General features: G+C 42.7%; 1 protein-coding gene across 1 annotated transcript in view; it reads left to right on the top strand.

Moving 5' to 3' along the window:
• Positions 1-20,350, top strand: part of LOC145352933 (sorting nexin-9-like) — a 68,299-nt gene that overhangs the window by 30,452 nt on the left and 17,497 nt on the right. The window contains exons 7-11 of the mRNA XM_080203241.1: positions 4,317-4,398; positions 9,207-9,332; positions 11,661-11,778; positions 17,837-17,967; positions 19,685-19,785. Of these exons, the coding sequence (XP_080059367.1) occupies positions 4,317-4,398; positions 9,207-9,332; positions 11,661-11,778; positions 17,837-17,967; positions 19,685-19,785 (558 nt within the window). The remainder of the gene's footprint in view (positions 1-4,316; positions 4,399-9,206; positions 9,333-11,660; positions 11,779-17,836; positions 17,968-19,684; positions 19,786-20,350) is intronic.

Here is a 20,350-nt window from a genome sequence, read left to right as displayed (position 1 = left end):
GAAATTCCACCATTGCTGAAAGCAGACAGCCCAAACAGGTGTTAGCCAATCAAGTGAGGGCTTCATTAAAGATAAAGAAAAATAATTTCCTGTCTAGAGGCAAACTGCACATGACCTCACCTTGGTACGCACCAGTCTGGGTGGAATGTAATGCCCTCTCCCAAGGTGAGTTTGGAGTTAGAGGGGGCATTTAATTGTGTGGGAGGATAACCGGGTCAGAACCCCGCTGTATTCCTCCCAGTGTCCCAATTAAGTCCGGGATTGGAGAGCCCATGGACAGCGTTCCCACTCCGATGCCAATTGAAGCCATTAAATGGGCAGTGAATGTCACTTAAGGGATTCATCCAACTGCTGGTATCCAGTCAGAGACGAGTGGGACAATTGTATTTGCTTGTGGGCTTCTGGGTGAGGGGCTTCCTCATTCAAATGCCCAATTGAGACCTGGCATTGGGAAGGGTGAACCTGCTGAGAGCCATGGTACTGCTCTTCCTTCGGACCCCTGATTCCCAGTTAGCGACCTCCTCCCCAGGACCACCACACCCCCCCCTACCTGTGGCTGGGCCCTTCACTGATTCTGGGCCCTTATTGGGCTCGTTTCTGATAGCAACCACCTCTCCCAAGACACTGGTGGCATTGAGGAAGTCCTGGCTTCAGATTGTCTAGCAGCTCTCAAGGCCTGCTGCTACCAGTCCCTGTTGAGAAAGTTAATAATACGCTAAATGGAAGTGGAAACTTTAATCATTTACAGTTTCCCTCAAGCTCAGGTGAAGTCAGGTGTCTGTGCCCAAAGGAAGGGAGGATGTGGGAGAGGTTTGGGGAAAGATGCCAGATGGGGTTCACCGTTGCTGCCCGAATTAAGTCCTTTTTCTGGCACTGCTTCCCTGTTCTGGAGGTGACTGCCTCCCAGGCCACATTTCCATCAGCCCCCCCCAGGTTTGCGTCCTCCTGGGGGGGGAAAAGAGTGTCCCACCTCACCTCTGCCACATCGAGCAGCCTCCCCAGGTTGCCCTTAGAAAATCTGGGGGCTGGCCGTGTAGACATTATTTCCTGCCTACTTGTCCATCCTTGATTTTTTTATGGAGCTACCCCTCATTAGGGCAGATCAGCTGCAGGCAGTTTGGCAGAGCATTCCAGCAAGATCCATGCAGTTTGCTTGTTAGCATTGAGGGGAAGGCAAGTGAGCACTGTAGGTGTGCTGATGGGGAGGTGGGGGGAATGGATCAATGCCTCAGTGATTGGTACAGAGGAGAGAGAGGGAGGTGTCACACAGCCATCGGAGTCAGGAGGAGATGGGGGCCTAGTGTAAGAGAGTCTGGGGTGGGGAAGGGGTTTGGGGGTGATGGGGGGAGGGGTGTTCATCCTGCTTGAGATCGGTTAGGGGGAAGGGGGGGATCTCTCTCTCCTGTGTTCAGTGGACAGGAAAGGGAGTCCGATGCTACTCTGCTTGAGATCGGTAGGGGGAATGGGGGAGGGGGCCATGATCAGTCTGGGTGATGGGAGATTGGGGGGCATAAGAGAGTCAGTAATGTTGTGGGGGCGGGGCAATGTCTGTGGGGGCCAGGGGAAGGCATTATCCAGTCCAGGAGCGATGTGGCAGGGGAGCAGCATTCTATTTTTTTTGTGCATGCGCAGCTGGAGGGGCTGATCGGAGTTGTAGGGTTTCAGGCACATAAAGCCCCGTCCTCAAGTTTCTGCAGCGTGATTCGGACTCACTGATATTTTTGCCTGCAGAGTGCATATGCGGGCGCCTGAAAACGTGTCTAAAAGTCAGATCTGAAACACTCCCAGTTTCAGCACTTAGAATGAAAATGGTAAAAATAGGGTCTGTTGTGAGCAGATTAGATTTGGTAGCTGAGCTTTGCTGAATTGCTTGGCTAGGTGGGGTAACATTTTGAAGAGTTAAGATGTGGGGCGGCACGGTGACGCAGTGGTTAGCACTGTTGCCTCACAATGCCAGGGACCTGGGTTCAATTCCCAGCTTGGGTCACTGTCTGTGTGGAGTTTGCATGTTTCCCCATGTCTGCATGGGTTTCCTCCTGGTGCTCTGGTTTCCTCCCACAATCTGAAAGATGTGCTGGTTAGGTATGTTGACCTGAACAAGTGCTGGAGTGTGGCAACTAGGGGAATTTCACAATAACTTCATTGCGGTGTTAAGGTAAGTCTACTTGTGACTAATAAATAAACTTTAAAACTTTGACATCCTGAAGACTGTCGTTGTGGATACTGTGTGAGTTGGTATGGTATATGTTAGGGTGGAGCTGTTTTACTTTTACTTTGTTTTTTCGTAAATTTTGATACAGTGTGAGCAGACCAAGCTAGGTGTTCCTCCAGCTTTGAAAAGTGTGGGGTGATGCACTTTGGAAGGAGTAATTTGACAAGGAAGTATACTATGAAAAGTCTGACACTGGGAAGTTTTGAAGAACAAAGGGACCATGGCATGTTTGTCCATAATCTCTGGTGAAACTTGCAAATGGCACACTCACCTTTATCAATCGGGGTATAGATTACAAAAGCAGAATGGTCATGATGGAGTTGTGTTGAACTTTGGTGAGGCCACACAGTTGGAGTACTGTGTGCAGTTCTAGTTGCCACATTACTGGAGAAACGTGAATGCACTGGAGGGGGTGCAGAGGAGATTTACCAGGACGTTGCCTGGGATGGAACATTTAACTTATGAAGAGAGGTTGGATAAACTTGGGTTGTTTCTGTTGGAGCACAGAAGACTGAGGGGGGACCTGATTGAGGTGTGCATGACTATGAGGGACATGGACAGAATGGATAAGGAGCAGTTGTTTCCCTTATTCGCAGGGTCAATTACAAGGGGGCACAAATTAAAAGTGAGGAGTGGGGGGGTTTAGGAGGGATTTGAGCAAGCAAAGAGGGTGCTGGAATGCACTGCTTGGGAAGGTGGTGGAGGTGGGATGCCTCATATCCTTTAAAAAGTACCTGGATAAGTACTTGGCATGACATAACATTCAAGGCTATGGGCCAAGTGCTGGCAAGTGGGATTAGGTGGGCAGATCAGTACCTTTCATGTGTTGGTGCAGACTTGATGGGCTGAAGGGCTCTTCTGCACTGCAGTATTCTGTGCTTCTGCAATTCTGTGATTTCATATCCGGCAGCCTCTGCACTCATTCCAGGGTTGGCCGTCATGCCTTTCATTGTCACCTGGCCAAACTCAGACCTTATGCCACACTTTCTCCCAGGTTGGATTTCCAGATCCGGATGTTTCCTCAACTCTGCGAGTAAAAATTCAAGCCTTAGTCTCCATGTCTCATTGAGAGATATTAGGAATGTTATATTGTTTGGTTCCAAGATAAAATGGAGCTAGGGATACCTAATTATCATTTATACCTAAATACAAGGCCCATGTGATTCAAGTTGCCATGGAGATGGCATGGAAGAAAAGGGTCCGTAGAAAGTCATTGCAATATTGTATTACAGAGCCTCAAATGTATCACTGAACTTCACAAACAGAAATCAGTCTGCAGCCACCCGCGAGACGCAGAGCAGGAAATAGAGATACCCAGTCTTGCACCTGAAACAGAGAAGTGTTGATTGTTCACTACACAGAGCATCCTGCTCAGATTGAAGAGACCAACTTTGTGAGGATTTAAAAGAGACTGGAAGATTCACCTAGCTTGGCCTAGAGAGAAAGAGTCTCCAGTGTAACCCTCACTGTAAAAGTCAGTTCTGGTATTATAAGTTGTCCAGTTGGGAAAGGAAAAAGGCAGCAAGCTATGTGAGGTCTGGAAGAATAAAATTTCTACTTAGGGGGCAGCATAACATTTAACTATGGCACACGAATCTTGGTGTAAAATAGAAATTTATTTCCTGTTTCTCAGTATAAGTTCCCTGCTGAATGCTATTTGGAAAATGTTGCTTTTAATTCATTTGATATAGTCTTAAAAACTGAAATCTTGTGCCATCCTTCCCAGTCAGTGACTGGAAATTCAAATATATTTTTGAAAGTTATTAATATCTCGGGGTTATAACACAGTAACCAAGGAAACTTTAATAAGCCAAATGTGCTGAAAGGCCCTTCTGTTTGCAAATCTGCCAAATTATATTTTTTTCCATGGTTCCTACTTGGAATAGGAAGCCACATTTTTCTAAGACACCCTCAAGCGTAAGTAGTGCAAGTTATTGTCAATTTACCTGTCACTTTAAGTAATTCCACATGGTGTCTGTGCCATGATTAAATAAATAGTGGTTAGAAACAATTTATCCTCATTTTGCACACGTACCCTGTACTAAAATAAGGTTTCTGTTTGGTTCTGACTGGAAAAATTAAGCACTTCTTCTGATGTTTCTAGACTGTACCATTTAACCAAAACAGAAGCAGAGCCTTTTTTGGCAGGAAAAACGGTAAAGACAACCACAAAAATTCAACTGACAGTAAGTAAAAATGTTATCATTTATATTTTTAAACTAAATTCTAACACACTTCAAATGGTACATTTTGTAATATCACTCATTCACTTAGTGTAGGGAGCAATGGTTCAAAAATGGCGGCAGAATATCAAGTTGTTGGGGAACAATGACCACTAAAGGAGAAGTCCAATTTCTTTGTTCCTCACCATATCACCTTTCTTTCCCATTTATGAAAAACAGGATATTATGGGCTGTGACAATGACCAGCAACCAACAAGATGTCATGACTATGAAAATGCATTAATTTTATTTTTCTTACAGTGTTACTTCTACATTCGGTGACTTCTGGCTTTATGTTGTAGTCACCGCTACTCAGTTTGTAGAAGTATTGGTTAGACATATCCACAACTCAAATAACGCCCATATCCAAAACTGGTTTTGGACCCCCTAACTATGACCTTGGATGAGCACATTGTTGACTCCCACTCCTTTTGCACCAAAGTCCTGTTGGTTTCAGTCCCTGTCAAGAACTCCAAACTCTTTGCACTAACACATAGCAACAGCACTTCCACATGCTCAGGCTAAATTGGGCTTTGTACAACTATAACATGTTGTTTGACTTTGGTCTTGGGTATTAGGGGAATTTGCTATGGTTCTCAACAACTTTTACAGATGCACCAAAGAAAGCATTCTTTTTGGTTGTATCACAGTTTGGTATGGCTCCTGCTCTGCCCAAGACTGCAAGAAACTACAAACGTTCATGAATGAAGCCCAGTCCATCACTCAAACCAGCCTCCCATCCATTGACTTTGTCTACATTTCCCACTGTCTCAGAAAAACAGCCAGCATTATTAAGGACACCACCCATCCCGGACATTCTCTCTTCCACTTTCTTCTGTTGGAAAAATATACAAAAATCTGAGGACGCGTATCAATCGATTCAAGAACAACTTCTTCCCTGCTGCTATCAGACTCTTGAATGGACTTACCTCATATTAAATTCATCCTTCCCTACACGCTAGCTATGATTTTAACATGATATCCTGAAATCTCTTCTTTCCTTCTCTATGAATGGTATGTTTTGTCTCTATAGCACACAAGAAACAATACATTGAATTGTGTATTAATATAAGAGACAATACTAAATCAAATCAAATCAAACCAAACAAATACCAACGTCTTACATTGGGTGGTACAGTGGCACAGTGGTTAGCACTGCTGCCTCACAACACCACGGACCCAGGTTTAATTCCGGTCTTGGGTCACTTTCTGCATGGAGTTTGCATGTTTGCCTGTGTCTGCATGGTTTTCCTCTGGGTGCTCCGAATTTCTCTCACAGTCCAAAAGATGTGCAGGGGTAGGTTAATTGGCCATGCTAAATTGACCCTAGTATTGAGGGATCAGCAGGGTAAATAGTTACAGGAATAGGGCCTGGGTGGGGTTGTGGTCAGTGCAGACTTGATGGGCTGAATGGCCTCCCTCTGCACTGTAGGGATTCTATTATCCAACATCAAGATTACTTTCTTGCTATTCCACTTCCAGGATCCTGATCCACATTTCTGTTACCTTGGAACCTAATTTTCCGAAATGCTCCTTGCTACCCTTCTATTAGCCACAATCCACCTTTCATAAACCAAAAGGGAAAATGCTGGAAAATCCTGGCAGCATCTCTGGCAGCATCTGTGCGAAGAGAAAAGAGATGACGTTTCAAGTTCAGATGACCCTTTGTCAAAGCTCTTGTCAGCTCTTTTCTCTCCTTACACATGCTGCCAGACCTGCCGAGATTTTCCACCATTTTCTCTTTTGGTTTCAGATTCCAGCATCCGCAGTAATTTGCTTTAATCCATCTTTCATAAACTCCAGCTTGTTCAAAACGTACACCCCTATTTATGTTCCACACTACACCCTGCTGACCCAACACTTCCATTCTCACCAACCTGCACCTGGCTCCAAATGCATTGCACTTACCTCTCCGTTATCACTTCCTGTGCCCCCCTCCCCCATCTACTGCAATATTAATGGGATATGTTTCAGTTGCTCCAGCCCACCTTTTGGAACTCCCTCCACTTCTCTACTTTTCAGATTATAAACCAAAGCTAGATGGATTTGCAAAGAAGTGACTCAAGATGTCTTGCTGTTATGGGCATATAGTAAATGTTAGCTGTGGCCTGAGACTTGATTGCACCTTTTTTGCAAGGCTGCCACAGCATTGACCGATGGGCTGTGGAAGCCTTGCTCAAAGGCAGTTTGGCCAGCACCACCTACACTTCAGCAATTAGCAAAGAGAAGCCTAGCAAATGATGAGCTGTCCCCTCATTTATCTGCAGGCCATGTCAGAACCTACAGATCCTTTCATCCTGGCTCACCACTAATTCATGCTCCTTCTGCAATGCCAAATGTTCTTGATGCACGGCACTGAGATGCCTTTTAATGACCACCAGGAGCTTTCTAAATATTCATCCCAAACACCCCTGCGCTCCCTCCACTCCTGAGACAGTCCCTTTTAACTGCCATCTTTCCTTTAAATTTGTTTTGTGCGTAGCTTTCTTCTTCTACCATGCCTGGACCCACTTGAGATGGTGGCTGAAGTATTGAATGATTATACAAATTAAAATAGACCAAAGCTAGACATCGAATAGCAACTCTGAGGTTTAGAAGTGTTTTATAGTTAGTTCATTGCTTTTTTGTTGCAGTCACTGTTACTTTGTGCACAGGAGTAGCTGCACTGAGCTGAGTCATCAGTTAATTTGTTTTGGTAGCATTGGGTGAGCGATGAATGTTGGCCAGGACTTTGGGAGAACTCTTGCTTTTCTTTGAAAAAGTGTCATGGTTAGTTAGCACTGCTACCTCACAGTGCCAGGGAACTGGATTCCATTCCTGGCTTAGGTCTGTGCGCATTCTGCACATTCTACCCATGTCTGCGTGGGTTTCCACCGGGTGCTGTGGTTTCCTCCCACAGTCCAAAAGACATGCTGGTTAGGTGCATTGGCCATACTAAATTCTCCCTCAGTGTACCCGAGTGTGGCAGCTAGCGGATTTTCACAATAACTTCATTGCAGTGTTAAGGTAAGCATACTTGTGACCAATGAATAAACTGTTAACTTTTTCATTGCAGCTGCACTCATGTTTCAATTGGCCTTTGCCAAAAGTTTAACACTGGTCTTTGCAACTCAGCAGTCAGTTTTTCACCGAGCCTGATTTCACTTTCATGTTTTTTCCAAATTCCAGCTTCAGCGCCGGCTGATGAAGGAAATTTCAAAGTTGGAGTGCAGCAAAGGCTCACCAAACTGATTCCTGGGATGGAGGGTTGTTGTATGAGGAGAGAGTGGGTCAACTAGGCCTACATTCACTGGAGTTTAGAAGAACTAGTAACACTTACACTTTTACACTTGTAAAATTCTGACAGGACTGGATAACGAAGATGTACCCCCTGACTGGGGGATCTAGAACAAGGGGTCATAGTCCCAGGATACATTTAGGACTGAGATGATGAGAAATTTCTTCACTGAGGGTGGCGAATCTGTGGAATTCTCTTAGCACAGAAGGCTGTGGAGGCCCAGTGACTGAATATATTTAAAAAGGTAATAGATTTCTATGCACTCAAAGACTCAAGGGGCATGGAGAGAGAGTAAGAGTATGATTTTGTTCTAGAAGACCAACCAGGATCATACTGAATGACGCTGCATGCATGAAGGAACCTATTCCTGCTCCTGTTGTCTATATTTCTATGGCTTCTTGCCAAGAAAACACCAGAGAATACCTTAGTGACCAAGCAGCTAGCTACAGGGTCAGAGAATGTTGTTATTTTTAATTTGCAGAAGATCATTTATTTTAAAGAAAACACATTTTACAAGCAGGCAAGTCCAAAATTGGAAATAAAAACAGAAAATGTTGGAAAAACCCACAGGTCTGACAGCGCCTGTAAAATTAGAGTAACTCCAGTACTAAAACATTATGGTGAGGCATTCCTTTAAGTTGTTTGCATTTTCAAAATGTTCCTCTTAATTGAAAGTGGAGTCACTGATAGACAGAATGGTGAAGAAGGCATTCAGCATGCTTGATTTCATCGGTCAGAACAGTGAATACAGAAGTTGGAATGTCTTGTTGAAGTTGTACTAGACATTGGTAAGGCCACACTTGGAATACTGTGTGCAATACTGGTCACCCTATAATAGAAAGAATATTATTGAACCAGAATGAGTGCAGAAAAGATTTATTAGGATCCTACTGGGATTTGATGGATTGAGCTATAAGGAGAGGCTGGATAGTTGGGACTTTTTTCTCTGGAGTATAGGAGCTGAGGGGTGATCTTATAGAGGCCTATAAAATAATGAGGGGCACAGATCAGTTAGTCAACATTTCTTCCCAAAAGTAGGGTGCCTAAAATTAGAGGGCATAAGTTTGAGGTGAGAGGAGAGAGATACAAAACTGTCTAGAGTGGCAATGTTTTCACACAGAGGGTGGTGAGTGTCTGGAACAAGCTGTCAGAAGTAGTAGTAGAGACGGGTACAATTTTGTCTTTTAAAAAGCATTTAGATAGTTACATGGGTATGATGGGTATAGAGGAATATGGGCCAAATGTGGGCAATTGGGATTAGCTTAGGGGTTTCAAAAAAAAGGGCATGGACATGGACTGAAGGACCTGTTTCCATGCTGTAAACCTCTATGACTCTAATTAAATCTCATCACGGTTATACGATGAATTATTCAATTGCTTCATAATACGCACACTGCTAATCTGTAATATTGTTGTCTTAACTCATGTATGCTAACTATATGATCACTTTATGTTCAAAATGAACTAAATTAACACTGTTTTATTTTGGTCTTAGTTCAATGAAAATGGTGCTTCCTGGGTGTATCCAGTGGTGCCACTGGAATGCACGATAACCAATCCTCAGCTAGAAACTAAATATTCAGGGATGAAGAAGTACATTTCTTATCAAATTACACCCAATGTAAGTATCAGTGACATTTTATGTATACGGGCATTCAATGATTACTTGAAGAGAAACAATATTCAGAGGTCTGGGAAAAAGGCAGAGGGGAATGATACTAATTCATAATGCTCGTTTGGAGAGCTGGTGCACTCATGATGGGCCAAGTAACCTCCTTCTGCAATTCTATGGGTGTGATGGGCTTTGCAATGAATTGGTAAAACGGTTAGACTGAAAATTAATGCAGTGGTGAATAAGAGTTTAGCTTCCTTATTTTAAATGTTAATGTCAGCATCAAAATAACAGAGATTAGAACAGCTATGAATACCTTTAGTCTTCAGTCTTCTCACCCCTTTGTAATTTCTACATTATAACCTGAAATTCATTCTAAATTCCATTTTGCAGTGTATAATTTCCTCCAACAATCATGTAACAGAAGAATGGAAAATACACCGATCATAGCTATACTTTCATTTACAATATTTACTTAGTGTGTAGGTGCATAAATCATTGAGGGAGTAGTTAATACAGTCTACAGCATCCTGGGCTTTATCAGTAGAAGCATAGAGTACAAAAGCAAAGAGGTTATCTTGTATAAAACATTGTTTCAACCTCAACTGGAGCACCAGAATTGTTCCAGGGATGAGGAACTTCAGTTGCCTAGGTCAGTTGGAGATGTTTGGTCTGTTCCCCTTGTAGAAGAGGAGGTTGAGAGGAGATTTGATGAGGAGTCTGGACAGATTAGACAGGGAGAAATGATTTGCCTTGGTGAAGGATCAAGAACCAGAGTTGATTGGTCAAGTTAATTGGCAAAAGAAGAAATGGTGATATGAGAAAAATGCTTTCATGCAGTGAATGGTTAAGATCTACAATGCACTGACTGAGATTATGGTGGAGACAGTTTTAATTGAGGCAGTCAAGAGGGAATTGGATATTATCTAAAAAGGAAGAATTGCAGGGCTACAAGGAGAAGACGAGGAACTGGATGTAGATGAATTGCTCGTATGAAGACTCAGTGCAGATATGGCGGGCCAAACGCTCACCTTCTGTGCTGCAACACTATGATTCTCGGTCAGGCTGTTAATAATCTCTTGAAAGTACCACATCAGGTGAAGTGGGCTAGACAGTCATTGTCAATATGTTACCACAGAAAAGTGACAGACAAGCTTTTTCCCAAGATTCCTTCATTGTATCTACACATTCAGGGGTGATGAAATCAAGAGACAAAGCACATCTTCTTCCAGCTGCTATCTGCATTATGAAATTTGCAAGAGCTTGGAAACAATCCAGCTCGTGATTTCAGCAAAGATGTGATTAGTGGCCCTAGAATACAGAAGAACTAAGGGAAGGGGTAAAAGTAGAATAACAACAATATAAGAAGCTCAATTCATTCCCAGGCAACTTTTGTACAATTTAGTGAATACAATAGTCAGACTTCTTTGATTTCTCAAGAAGTAATTCTGCAAGTTTTATCCGCTTCAGATTTTTCTCAGTTCAATATTTGTTTGTAACGTAGTTCGCAGCAAAGATTTATCACCAGTAGGTTATAAGCTCAATTATCAGCCTGTGGAGGCAATTTCTTTAATCTGGTAACACAACTGTTTTGCTATAATATGTATGACTGTCGTACTGGTGGCATGGTGGCACAGTGGTCAGCACTGCTGCCTCACAGCGCCAGGAATCTGGATTTGATTCCCAGCCTGGGTCACTGTCTGTGTGGGGGCTGCACAATCTCTCCATGTCTGTGTGAGTTTCCTCCCACAGTCTGAAAGACGTGCTGGTTAGATGCATTGACAATGCTAAACTCTCCCTCAGTGTACACAAACAGGCATTGAAATGTGGCAACTAGGGGAATTTCACAGTAGTGTCATTGCAGTGTTAATTTAAGCCTACTTGTGACACTAATAAATAAAATTACAACTTGAAATTGGTGATTTTGATTTGATTTGATTTATTATTCTCATGTGTATTAATACACAGTGAAAAGTATTGTTTCTTGTGCGTCATACAACAAAAGCATACCGTTCATAGGGAAGGAAAGGAGAGAGTGCAGAATATAGTGTTACAATCATAGCTAAGGTGTAGAGAAAGATGAACTTGGTTGGTATGTGACTTCAGACTTTTGTATCTTTTTCCCGATGGAAGAGAGATTGTCCGAGAAGGTGTCTTGGTGTCATTTTTGAAATCATGTTGAACTGTTGAAAACAACTTTGCTAATCAAAACGTTTGGATTAGATATTCATATTAATGTTATATTTCTCATGAAATATTTTGCTGTCAGAATATTGTGTGTGTGTGTACATTTAATGTATAGAATATATATAAAGTTAATTTGTCAACACTTTTTAGGACACAAATGTTTCAGTTTACCATCGATACAAACATTTTGACTGGCTATACTGTCGACTAATAGAGAAGTTTGGGTCTGTAATCCCAATCCCTCTACTTCCAGAAAAAGACATTCCATGTAAGTACTGAATGAATGATGCTATGAATGGATTCTGTGTGTTTTAATGTTGACTACCACCATCAGTACCTGCTCTTAATAGAACTAGAAATGGTAGCAAATTACAAAGGAGAAGACATTGCAGTTTTTCAGTTGCTAGCTCTACTTGTGCCTCGTATTAATAAACATTACATTCATATTTAAATATCATTAATTTCAGTTGCTATTTTGATTGACCTAATCTGATTGAACTCATCTTCCGTAAACATTTGCTTAACAGTTATTAAAACTTTTGACCTTAAAGGAACACAGATCCACTTTTGTAACAACATTACGTATACTTAGCACAATAACACCAACTTCATCATTGGATTAAATAGATTTAATCTTTTGAATATTGCTTTTGAACTTTTTTGAAACGCCGTTTTGTACCATGGGAACATAATCACCAAATTGATCTTGGGTGGCCGTGCAAAATGGCTGACAGCTTGTTGACAGCCCATTGCCTCCTTGCTTAATTTTTTACATTTCATTTCCAGTCAGTGCTAAAGAAAACTGGGTGGGGTGTAAATCAGGCTGTTGGTTTACTTTAGCCTGTTCCACACTACCAGCTTAGACCAATTTCAGCTGAGCATTTTCCTAATTCAGGGAACTTACTTATGATAATAAAATAACAGTTTTTACTGATGTTTCTTTAGCTACAAAAGAAACCGCCCTTCAAGTATGATATTAAAGAAGTAAGCTGAAAATAATAGATAATTGCATGGAACATATACATTGCAGAAGGAGGCCATTCAGCCCATCAAGTCTGCACTGACAACAATCCCACCCTGGCACTGTCCCCATAACCTCATGTATTTACTCTGCTAATCTCCCTGACACTAAGGGGCAATTTAGCATGACCATCCACCTGGCCTGCACATCTTTGGACTGTGAGAGGAAACCGGAGCACCCAGAGGAAACCCATGCAGACATGGGGAGAACATGCAAACTCCACACAGACAGTGACTGAGGTCAGAATTGATCCTGCGTCCCTGGCATAGTAGACAGCAGTGCTAACCACTGTGACACCAAGTTGCCTTTTGGTGTAGAGCACATAATACAGTAAACAAGCTAAATATATTTTGTCCATGAGCAAGCAACAGTAGATTGATTGGTTACCAGATTTAAAACAGGATCCAAATGTAAAATTTTATGTTCTACTATTACAATTTGACTAGTTGATCACCAGCAGTATTTCTCAATGTCAATATAAAAAGATTTCTCTATGCCAGTAAATCTTTTTGCTTATCTCCTTCTCTGTGTCTTTTTTCTTTTCCACTCTCTATCGCTTGTTCTCCATCCCAGTTCTCATATGTTCTCTCATTAGCTTCTCTACATCTGATTATTTTCTTTCCCCTTTTTCCACATTCTTTCTTCTTACATCTACTTTAAGAGAAATAGATGGTCATCCCTGTTTAAATAAAGCCAGACCATCTCGCTGAGACCTGGTTAGAGTTTAAACTAACTCCAGGAGTTGGCTGTGAAGGAACTGCAGAAATGAAAATAAAGAATAACCACAAGCCTATGGTGAACACAACAGGTCCTAATCGGGACTAAAATGTTAATGGACCCTCTCAGGGTCTTGGTTTATAAAGGGCTTGGTATACAAGCTCCACCTGATGAGCTAATTACCAGTTGTCAGAGAGCTCATACTCAATAAGCCCAACTGGGAGGACAATTAGTGATCCCCATGCAGGTCATGGGGGTTATCACACAATTGATATAATAGTCTTGTGTGCATTAATACAGAGGATTTTGTGGTAAATAGGACATGCATTTACACATGTTACTTTATTTGCTCTCATTCCTACATGCTTCTCATATCACCTGTGTTGGGGAATGTCAATGTCATATCAACTACATTGTTAAGTTTGCTCATGTCAATTAAATAGTTCAGGGAAATAAGTGATGGGTATTTGACCACATATAAATAAGGGATAGGCGGGACACTGGGTGGATGTGAGAAGTGTTGCTACTGAACAAAATTAATAAATTCTCTTAGCAAGGAAAGGCTCTATGGATGCAATTCTAAGGGTGGTCTCTAGCAGGAAAAGTGGTGTGATTATGGCTGCATGATATCAGGTTGACCTGGCCCCCTCCCCCATCCATCCTCACCAATATCAGACCTCCTCCACAACACTGTCAGCATCGCACTCTCCTCTCCCCGAGTGAGCAGTAGCCTGTAATGCGGCTGCTTAAGGCCACACCTTTAGGCACCCCCTTCAGGCCACGCCCCTCAACAGTGCCAACCTTACAGTGCCAGGGTGCTGTCTAAACATGTCCCTGACCACCCAGGGACTACTGTGGCCTGGGAGCCCTCCCAGAATGGTCATCGCATTTAGTGATTCCTGCCGACTTCACACTGCACCAGTGGGTGGGAGAATTGAAGGGGGCCAGAGAATTCATCTTAAATTTGATCCTGTATAGGCTAATCAAGATTTAAATATGCTAATCTGGGTTGAGGCCCGCACTGAAGCAGATTACATTGTTGGCTGGGGTGAGAGAATCTCAAAGTGAGATCTCTCCGGTGCAGATCGCATTATAGCCTTCTCGCTCAATTTTCCAGCCAGAATGCGATTCGCGCCTGAGCAAGCAAGGCTGAAGAATCTTTGTTTCAGTTTTGCCAAGAAGTTAACAAAACTGTTTGAACTCAATTCCAGAATGAAGTGCTGACTTTTGCCCTGCTCAGAAAAGACTCCTCCTCTCACAGTCTCAGCAGCTTGGGAACAATTTTTACTGACCCCATTATCACTAATACTTCAATAATCTAGATATTTTTCTTTTTTTAAGTATAAGAGTTACTACTTTTCCACTTCACTACCCACTTGTAGAATAATCAGTTATAAGATCATAAAATGGCCCTATGATGAATTCTAATGGAACTCAGTCCAAATTTTTTTTGTGACGACAATCTTTTACTGCTCTGTGAAACCAGTATTTGAAGATACAATGCAACATTAACAGAGCTGATTTTTTTTGTTCAGTAGTAAATGTTGGCATTCCTGCATCTATAAAACATCCCCCAAACATTCTTGAATAAATTACGCCAATAATGTAAGTAAACAGTGAGGAGGCGTATCAAACATCAGGAGGAAATAAACAGACTAGTGAAATGGGCAGACTCAAAACAGATGGAGTTTCGGGCCAGGAAATGTGACGTGATGCATTTTAGAACAACGAATGGAGAGAGGTAATGTAAACTACATTCAACAACACGACCATTTCCATCTAGAAGTACAAGGGCAGCAGATACATGGGAACATCACCAGCTGCAAGTTCCCCTCCAAGCCACTCATCATCCTGACTTGATATCTCCGTTCCTTCGCAGTCGCTAGGTCAAAATCCTGGAATTCCCTCCCTAATGGCATTGTAGGTCAATCCAAGCACATGAACTGCAGTGATTCAAGAAGGCAACTCACCACCACCTTCTCAAGAGCAACTAGGGATTGGCAACCAGCGATGCTCATGTCCCACGAATGCATTTTTAAAAATTGTAATGGCAGAGGGGTTTGGGGCATCTATCTACGCAAATATTTGAAGGCAGTGTGAGTGGTTGATAGGCCACTAAAAAGATATATGGGATTCATAGCTTTATAAACGGAGACATAGGATGGGATTTTCCGGCAGTGCTCGGCCCAAAACCGGAAAATCTCACCCGAGTCAACAGACCTTTTTATGGTCCACCTCCCCAACCCCTGCCCACTACAGTTCTCGGGATGGGCGGGATGGGAAAATTCACCCCCCATAGAATACAGAAGTAAGCACATTGTGCTAAACTTTTATGAAACATTGTTTCGGTCCCATAGCTGCAGTTTGTGTTCAGTTCTTGACACTGTACTTCAAGAAGGTTGTCAAGACCTTGAGGAAGGCACAGAAGAAATTTACCAGAATAGTATCAAGGTTGTGAGTCTTCACTTATGTGGAGAGAATAGAGTAGAATTTCTCTGCTTAAAGCAGAGAGGTTAAGGAGAAATTTAATTGAAGAATTCAAAATTATGAAGATTTTGATAGGGTAAATTGGAGAAAGCAATTTCCACAGATAGTGAAACGAGAGAACACACTTAACACTATTAACAAGGAAACCAAGGGGATGATGATGACCATAAAACATAGGAGCAGAGGTAGGCCATTTGGCCCATCGAGTCTGTTCCACCATCCAATGAGATCATGGCTGATCTGATAATCCTAAACTTCACTTTCCCACCCATAATCCTTGCCCTGCCCTTGACCACCCACAGGGATTCAATGGCCTCCGGTCCCACCAGCGAGGCCATCACATTTGTGATCCTTGCATCTGTAAAGCATTCCCCAAACATTCTTGAATAAATTACATCAATAATGTAAGTAAATACTGAGGAGGCATATCAAACATCAGGAGGAAATAAACAAACTAGTGAAATGGGCAGACTCAAAACAGATGGAGTTTCGGGCCAGGAAATGTGACGTGATGCATTTTAGAGCAACAAATGGGAAGAGGTAATGTAAACTACATTTTACAACATGACCAGCTGCAAGTTCCCCTCCAAGCCACTCATCATCCTGATTTGATATCTCCATTCCTTCACAGTCACTGGGTCAAAATCCTGGAATTCCCTCCCTAATGGATCTCCACCAGTGAGGTGGGAAAGATACATGACCCCAGATGATAGCGTCCTGGATTCGTTAATGACATGCTAACCATGTCATTAATATTTAAATCAGCAGGGCACAGGACTGATTTTGCCAGCAGAACAGGACCTATAAAATTGCGAGAGGTGAGAAATTGGGCACGAACCTGATTTTTCACCTCTCGCTCATATTTCCCGCCCAGTATGCTATTCAACCAGTGCGGTGAGGTGGAAACATTCCGCCCCATGTCTGCCATCATGACCAAATGAACCCGAAAAAAGGGAAAAAGTAATTCTCACTCTGATATAGCTTACTTGATGATCTGCGAGTTCATTTATAACAGCAAAGCAAGGGGTGGCGTGGTGGCACAGTGGTTAGCACTGCTGCCTCACAGTGCCAGGGACCTGGGCTCAATTCCCGACTTGGGTCACTGTCTGTGTGGAGTTTGCACATTCTCCCCATGTCTGCATGGGTTTCCTTCGGGTGCTCTGGTTTCCTCCCATAGTTCAAAGATGTGTGGGTTAGGTTGATTGGCTAAATTAACCCTAGTATCAGTGGGATTAGCAGGGTAAATATGTGGGGTTACGGGAATAGAGTCTGGGTGGGATTGTGCTCAGTGAAGACTCGATGTGCCAAATGGCCTCCATCTGCATTGCAGCCTCCTGTCATGGCAGCTAATAAAAGTGGTTATGACCTGGAATGCACATCCTGAAAGAATGGTGGAAACAGATTTAATGGCAACTTTCAAAACAGAATTGGATAAATACTTCAAGAGGAAAGATTTACATGATATGGGGAAAAAGATAAAGAAGGTACTAATTGGGAAGTTCTTGCAAAGAATGGCCACTTTGCCATATGATTCTCTGATCTTATAAATAATTTATTTTTATTCATGGTCTAGTTGAACTCTTTACCAGGATGTTGCCTGGGCTGCAGGGTTTTTGGTATGAGGAGAGATTGGATAAACTCGGGTTGTTTTCACTGGAAAGAAGGAGACTGAGGGGTGACTGGATTGAGGTCTACAAAATTGTGGGAGGCATTGATAGGGTGGACAGTCAGAGGCTTTTTCCCAGGGTGGAAATCTCAATTACAAGAGGTCACAGGTTCAAGATGAGAGGGGGAAACTTTAGGACAGACATGCAGGGAAAGTTTTCACACAGAAGGTGGTGGATGCCTGGAATGCACAGCCAATGGAGGTGATGGAAGGAGGTGTGTTAGCAACATCAAGGCATACCTTGATAGATACATAAACTGGAGGCAAACAGAGGGATAGAAACTGCATATGGGCTATAAGTAATGAGTTTAAATAAGAATTTGGAATTGGCGCAGGTTTGGTGGGCTGAAGAGCCTGTTCCTGTGCAGTGTTGTTCATTGTTCTTTGTACTTTATACCGTTGAATAGTCTTCTTTTTATTACTTACTATCTGCAGGGAGGTATAGCAATGATTTTGTCCAAGCTCGGATGGATGGGTTGCAGGCTTGGATTAGCCGCATATCCCGTCACCCCATTATCTCCCAGAGCGAAATCTTTCAACACTTTATCAGAAGACGAGATAAAAAAGTGAGTACTTGAACCATTTTTTAGAAGTGAGAAAACCACCATTGTGTATAGAAAATCATTCTGAAGTGATGATGCATCCAGCCTTGACTGGGGTGGCATGGTAGCACAGTGGTCAGCACTGCTGCCTCACAGCGCTGGGAACCTGGGCTTGGGTCATTGTCTATGTGATGGGAATAGGGCCTGGGTGGGATTGTGGTCAGTGCAGACTCGATGGACCAAATGGCCTCCTTCTGCACTGTCGGGTTGTATGATATGCATCTTCATATTTATTTATTTCATAGCTTTCCCATTTTGCCCTATTAAGCTCTTGTGATCGGCTGAACTGGGTCAGCTCAAACTAAAATAGATTAACGCACATAGAAATAGATACGGTAAGAGATGCTCAATTTTTAGATTTGATTCGAAGGTGGACAAATCCATTGCTGTTGAGAGCAATAGCAAGCTAATACTTAGTGCCATAGAGCTAGGTCCCTGGACATTTGAATCCCGCTCTGCTCATTTCCCAATCCAAACTAAAAACAGGAAATGTTGGAAAAATTCAGCTGTTCTGGCAGTGTCTGTGAAGACGGAGACAGGGTATCGAGTCCAAAAGACTCTTCTTCAGAGCTGAAGAGGGAGGGAAATGTGACTGATTTTACACTGTTTCAGAGGAGCTGGAACAAAGTGGAAGGTCGAGGATAGATGGGAACTAGTAGAGGTTTAACAAAGATATTACGGGCAGGAGATAAAGTCAGTGCTTCGTGAAAGCAAAACTTAACAACAAGTTACCGATGGCTCTATGGGGGAGAGGGTTTTGTTCCACAGACCGCAATTAACACATTCTGCTACTTTGCCATTATGTTACTATTAGCACCTTCCTTAGCTTTTAACACTACCAATAACACTCCCCTTGCCTTGTGCTCATAACATCTCTGTCAAATCTCTTCTAGCTCCCACTTAACACTGATCTGTTATTTTGCTCCAACTGCTGTACCCTCTTAAGTAGTATAAATGAAGGGGCTAGATAGGGTAGAGGTAGAGAGATTCTTCCCGCTTAGAAAGGATAGCAGAACTAGAGTGCACAGCCTCAAAATAAGCGGCGGGGGGGAACGACAGTTTAGATCAGAGTTGAGGAGGAACTTCTTCACTCAAAGGGTGGTGAATCTCTGGAATTCTCTGCCCAGTGAAATGGTGGAGGCTACCTTGCTAAATATATTTAAGTCATGGGTAGATAGGTTTCTGATAGACAAGGGAATTAAGGGTTATGGGGAGAAAGCGGGAAAGTGGAACTGATCCACTTCAGATCAGCCGTGATCTTGTTGAATGGCGGGGCAGTCTCGAAGAGCTAGATGGCCTACTCCTGCTCCTATTTCTTATATGTGGTGCTCAGAGATGCGCGGGCGTCGGGAATGCATGGGCAAATCCCATGAATCGGCCCACACGGGATTCTCCTGACCTGCTGTGCTAAAACATCAGTGTGTCAAGATGGGAGAATCGCCCCATACATGCTTATGACACTGGGTACTAATAATGTTAAAGTATTCTTCAGCTTTCATTCATAAACCAATTTGGAAAAAAGATAGAAATGTAAGATAATCAATAATAATTTTGAAAAGATAGCACTCCTTCTGACACCAAGCCCCACAGTGCCTTGTGATCAGTGTTTATTATCTGCACAGGTTTTTGCTTTATTACTGAGCATTTTTCTGAATGAAGTTGTAGCATTAATTCCTTCTAGGAATGGAAAGCTGGTAAAAGAAGCGCAGAGAAAGATGAAGCTACTGGAGGCATGATATTCTCTGAGGTTATGCCATCATCAGAATTCAGGCTGCTGGATGTGTAAGTGTTTTTTTTTCTGTACAGGCACAAACAATTTGATCAACAATGAATTCTGACAGCTATCAGTTCTGAGACAACTACATGGATGAAAGAGATTTTTAAAAGTATGAATGCATCTATATTTTCATGGTTTAAAACTGCGATATGCAAAACATAGGCCAGAATTTTGCACTCCCCCACTGGTGGGTTTTTAGGCAGGGAGGGAGTGGGGGGGGTTTTGATTTTGAAGGGATTCATTCTCCCTTGGCTCCCACCCACCCTGACTGTGCAACAATTTTACACTGGGGCACAAAAGGCCTTGGAAAGGAAGCCCACCCTTGCTCCAATTGAGGCTCTTAAGTGACCAATTATCGCTACTCCAGGGTTGTTTCCTGCCCAGCCTCAATATTAAGCTGGCAGAAGAATTGAACTTGTGTGGGTGAAGGTCAAAAATCAAAGTAATTATATCTTGATTGGGAAAGGTTGGGGGGGGGGGGTGCCTCCGTTAGAAGCTCCTTCCTGAAGTCAGGCACCCCTAACACCCCCAGCCTCACCCCCAAAATCCTGATCATCTCCTTCATGCCAC

The sequence above is a fragment of the Carcharhinus amblyrhynchos genome, chromosome 15 (genome assembly GCF_965287045.1).
Source record: "Carcharhinus amblyrhynchos chromosome 15, sCarAmb.v2.hapA, whole genome shotgun sequence".
Lineage (NCBI taxonomy): Eukaryota > Metazoa > Chordata > Chondrichthyes > Carcharhiniformes > Carcharhinidae > Carcharhinus > Carcharhinus amblyrhynchos.
The sequence above is the reverse complement of the archived record's forward strand: the minus strand, read 5'-3'. Positions and strand labels throughout refer to the sequence as shown.